This window comes from Rhagoletis zephyria, unplaced genomic scaffold (assembly GCF_001687245.7).
Source record: "Rhagoletis zephyria isolate East Lansing unplaced genomic scaffold, Rhagoletis_zephyria_1.1 Rzeph_scaffold_10234, whole genome shotgun sequence".
NCBI classification, from domain to species: Eukaryota; Metazoa; Arthropoda; class Insecta; order Diptera; family Tephritidae; genus Rhagoletis; species Rhagoletis zephyria.
Genome location: NW_016167312.1, coordinates 1 through 3,605, shown reverse-complemented (window position 1 = coordinate 3,605; position 3,605 = coordinate 1). Strand labels below are relative to the sequence as shown.

General features: G+C 34.6%; 1 protein-coding gene across 1 annotated transcript in view; it reads right to left on the bottom strand.

Annotated features, from left to right (window-relative positions):
* Positions 1 to 1,602, bottom strand: part of LOC108376311 (myb-like protein I) — a 14,339-nt gene extending 12,737 nt beyond the window's left edge. The window contains exon 1 of the mRNA XM_017632510.1: positions 1,571 to 1,602. Within this exon, the coding sequence (XP_017487999.1) occupies positions 1,571 to 1,578 (8 nt within the window). The 5' untranslated portion in view covers positions 1,579 to 1,602. The remainder of the gene's footprint in view (positions 1 to 1,570) is intronic.
* Between the last annotated feature and the right edge of the window lie 2,003 nt (positions 1,603 to 3,605).

Genomic DNA, 3,605 nt, shown 5'->3' with positions numbered 1-3,605 from the left:
TCGGCTACTACAGAAGAAATATCGTTGTTCGATTTACTTTTTACTTTGCTACGGCGATATGACGTGAAGCTGGTTGTCATCCTACCAAAAATGCCTTTTCTAGCACTGATTGTAGAGAAGTAACTGTCGCATGCAAACAAGTGGCAGAGGGATGAAAGATGAAAAGGTGCGATGTGTTAAATAATGAAGACACTTTTTGAAGTTTAGTCAAAGCAATATTAAAATTATGCAAAAGAGTGCAGTTCAGTTGAAGAAAGAAACTAAGTGACGACGAAAACGAATGGAGAAATACGAAGGAGTTAAATGGAACTCGATGATAGATGTACATATGTATGTATGTAAAAAACCAAGTTTAAAATCTTTCAATCAAATTTAAAATTCATAGCTTTCATTAATATTTTCATATGGAAACACTCTGACTTCTTTATTTAGCTTCACACGCACATACACATACATATGTATATTAATTTTTGAGTATTCAATAATTTTAATTTCTTTGCAATTTTTCTGCCAACTATGTATGTATGTAATTAAATATAATTTTGTATTTCCGATACAACTATGCTGGATGAGTTTTTAACGTTTTCACTTTTAATAATAATCGTATGTATGTATTTTCTTGACAGCTTTCACAATAACACATCAGTTTGATTATATGAACATATGTAAATATGTATATGTACATATGTATTGCAGATATAAGGGGTAAAGATTAACGTTTAACTTTTACCCAACTTCTTACTTAAATATGCAAATGTAAATTTGACGTTTTCACAAGATAATCTATGAAGACTTGGTCAAATAGTTAATAATCACTTTTTAAAACACAATCGCTTCGCTTCTTATGTGTTGGTGAATGTACATATACATATGTATATGATAATTAAAGCAGCCTAAGAAAGTAGAAGACGCAACGTTACTGCTCGAATTTTCCACATTGAATGTTATTAAAGCCGATCCGAATCAAGTAAAGCAGCTCAACCAACCAAGTTCCATAGACAAGAGTTTGAATGCTTCGGCCAAGTCTTAATAGCAACTGAGGTACTATGTACGGATGCTAGACCGTCTAGTGCGCATCTATGTGGAAATGTGTAAGTACTCGTATGAGAATGAATAAGTCTGCGTGTATGTATGTACATACACTCTTTGATTTTTCCAAATCGCTCGCTTCGTGTAACTCTTTTGATAGGTTTTTTGCACTACATTTCGTTCTTGCACCAACTTTTAGCAAAACGAATTAATTTTCATTATTTTATGTGGGCATACTTGCATATGTGCATATATCATACATTTTTATGTACATACGTACATATGTATATAAATATGACATGTTAAGCTGAAGAGTTACATTAGTCGTAAAGATTTTCCACTATGCAAATACATATGTATGTACATATGTGTGCGATCATTTTCAACGTATTCAAAATTTTTATTATGCAAAATTAGCATCAATCGGCTGGTTTATTTTCTACAACTCCAGTATATCTTCTATCCGAAGCGAATCCATTTAAGAGAGTGAATAAATAGTTAGGCTTAAATATGTATGTATATGTACATAGATTTTATTTACCTCTTCATTTTTATATACTTTTTATTGCAAAGAAGCACTTTTAAATACAAATATTTCTTCGCATTTGTATTTCATAGTTTGAAACTTTAAAAGATAATTAAATCCCGATTCGATTCGTTGGTTTTTAATATAATAGAAACTAGCTCATACATTTGCCGTAATCTTTTAGCTTCGTTAGATGGAAAGCGCGTCCCACAATAGTAATCATGCGCATGCGCCTTTCGACGGTTGAAGTTGCATACCCGACACACACCACATCCACCACACACACACAACAATGCAACTATGAAACCATCTCAAATGCATACACCAATGGTGATTGAAAAAAAATAAAAAAAAAATTTGTAAGTATAACTGCCTCTGGTATTAATACATTTAAAAAATACGTGCATGCATCGAATGGCCAAACAAATTTTTTTTTGTTCAAGTTTGCTACGCGAACCGTACGGTGAAAAACGCGAAATATCAGAATGACTAAAACTGTTTCTGCCACACGCGAAAAACTGGCCACGGCCGACTGCCTTTCTATCATCATCAAACAAACATGAAGCGTGACCAGTGAGTCCAAACGAACTACCGCTTACTTCAAGACACCGAATACGAATACTAAAGTTTAAGCGTCCATTCAGCCAAACACTCAAGAAACCCGTTGCCAGTTGTGCACCAAAACCAGCACAGTACCGGTCAGAGTGTTGTGCACCTTTCCTACTGCAGTCGCAACTCAATTTCATATGGGCCAATGCATTCGAATTACAGAGAGGCTGCTGCTTCTCATCGCCAGAGTTGAGTTTCCATTTATGTATTTATTAAATGAGCTTTCTTCTCACTCGCGCTATAGCCAGCCGTTGAATATATGCAGTGAAACAGGAGATTAAGTATAACTCTCTGAGATTGTCTAAATTATCTATTCTTCATTGATGAACCATCGATGTGAATAATTGTTGCTGAGAAACTCTTGTTGGTTCAATTGGACTATTTCCGATAGCATTTATTGTGTTTGTGTGCGTAAGCATGAATGCAGTACATGTACAAATGCTAGGCTTATCATACATAAGTGTGGCAAGGTCAATTTGACCCGACAAAATTAGTTCAGTAGCAAAAAATTCAACGATTTTATTGAGCATGAGGCCGTTTTTAATGAAAATTTTTGTGAAAAAAAACACAATTTACATTTTGGTAGAAGTTACAGCTGCTATTTCAGAGATCACCACATCTCCTCTTCAGACTTCTTCAACTGGGATTCGCTCCAACTACCCCAGCCGCCATAGCCAGCAGTCTACCCACTGAGNTAAACTGTTGTTGCTTTTTCCACTGCTGGGGTCGTTCGATCGAATCCCTGTTGAAAAAGTCTGATGAGGAGATCTGGTGATCTCCGGAATAGCAGCTGTAACTCCTACGAGAATGTAAATTGTGGTATTTTTTACCAAAATTTTATAAAAAACGGCATCAAGGTCAACAAAATTGTTGAATATAATTGTTATAAGGCCATAAGTAACAAAAAACGAGTAGCAAAATATTTTAAATTACTTGCATACAGAAAATTTCTGAATAAATTGATATGTGTTTATATTTCCATACAATTAAAAGCAGTGCTCGGACTTATACCACATTGCGGTAAATCTACCACTTCTTTGAGCAGCTACCAAATCTACCACCTAGGGTGTGAAATCTTACACTTACTCGTGTTTTTGAGAAGCTTTTTTTGCTCGTCATAATTTTCGTTATTTTTTCACTTAAGGCCCTTAACTTATTTACTATAAGTAAGTAGTATCTACAGAAAATTCCAAACTTAAGTACAGAAATTTCTATGGAATTTTCTGTGGTTAAATTTAACTAATGATTTAACTATACTTTAAAATTTGTAGATAAGTTATTGGCCCTAAGAGCGAACGATATTCCAACACCAAAAACTAAATATGTGATAAAAAAACTGCCAGCGCTCTCTTAACTTGCAGAAATCTTTCGACTTCGTTTGTGCTTGGGAACACTTTTTAACCGACTTCCAAAAGAGGAGGAGGTTATCAGTTCGTCGGAA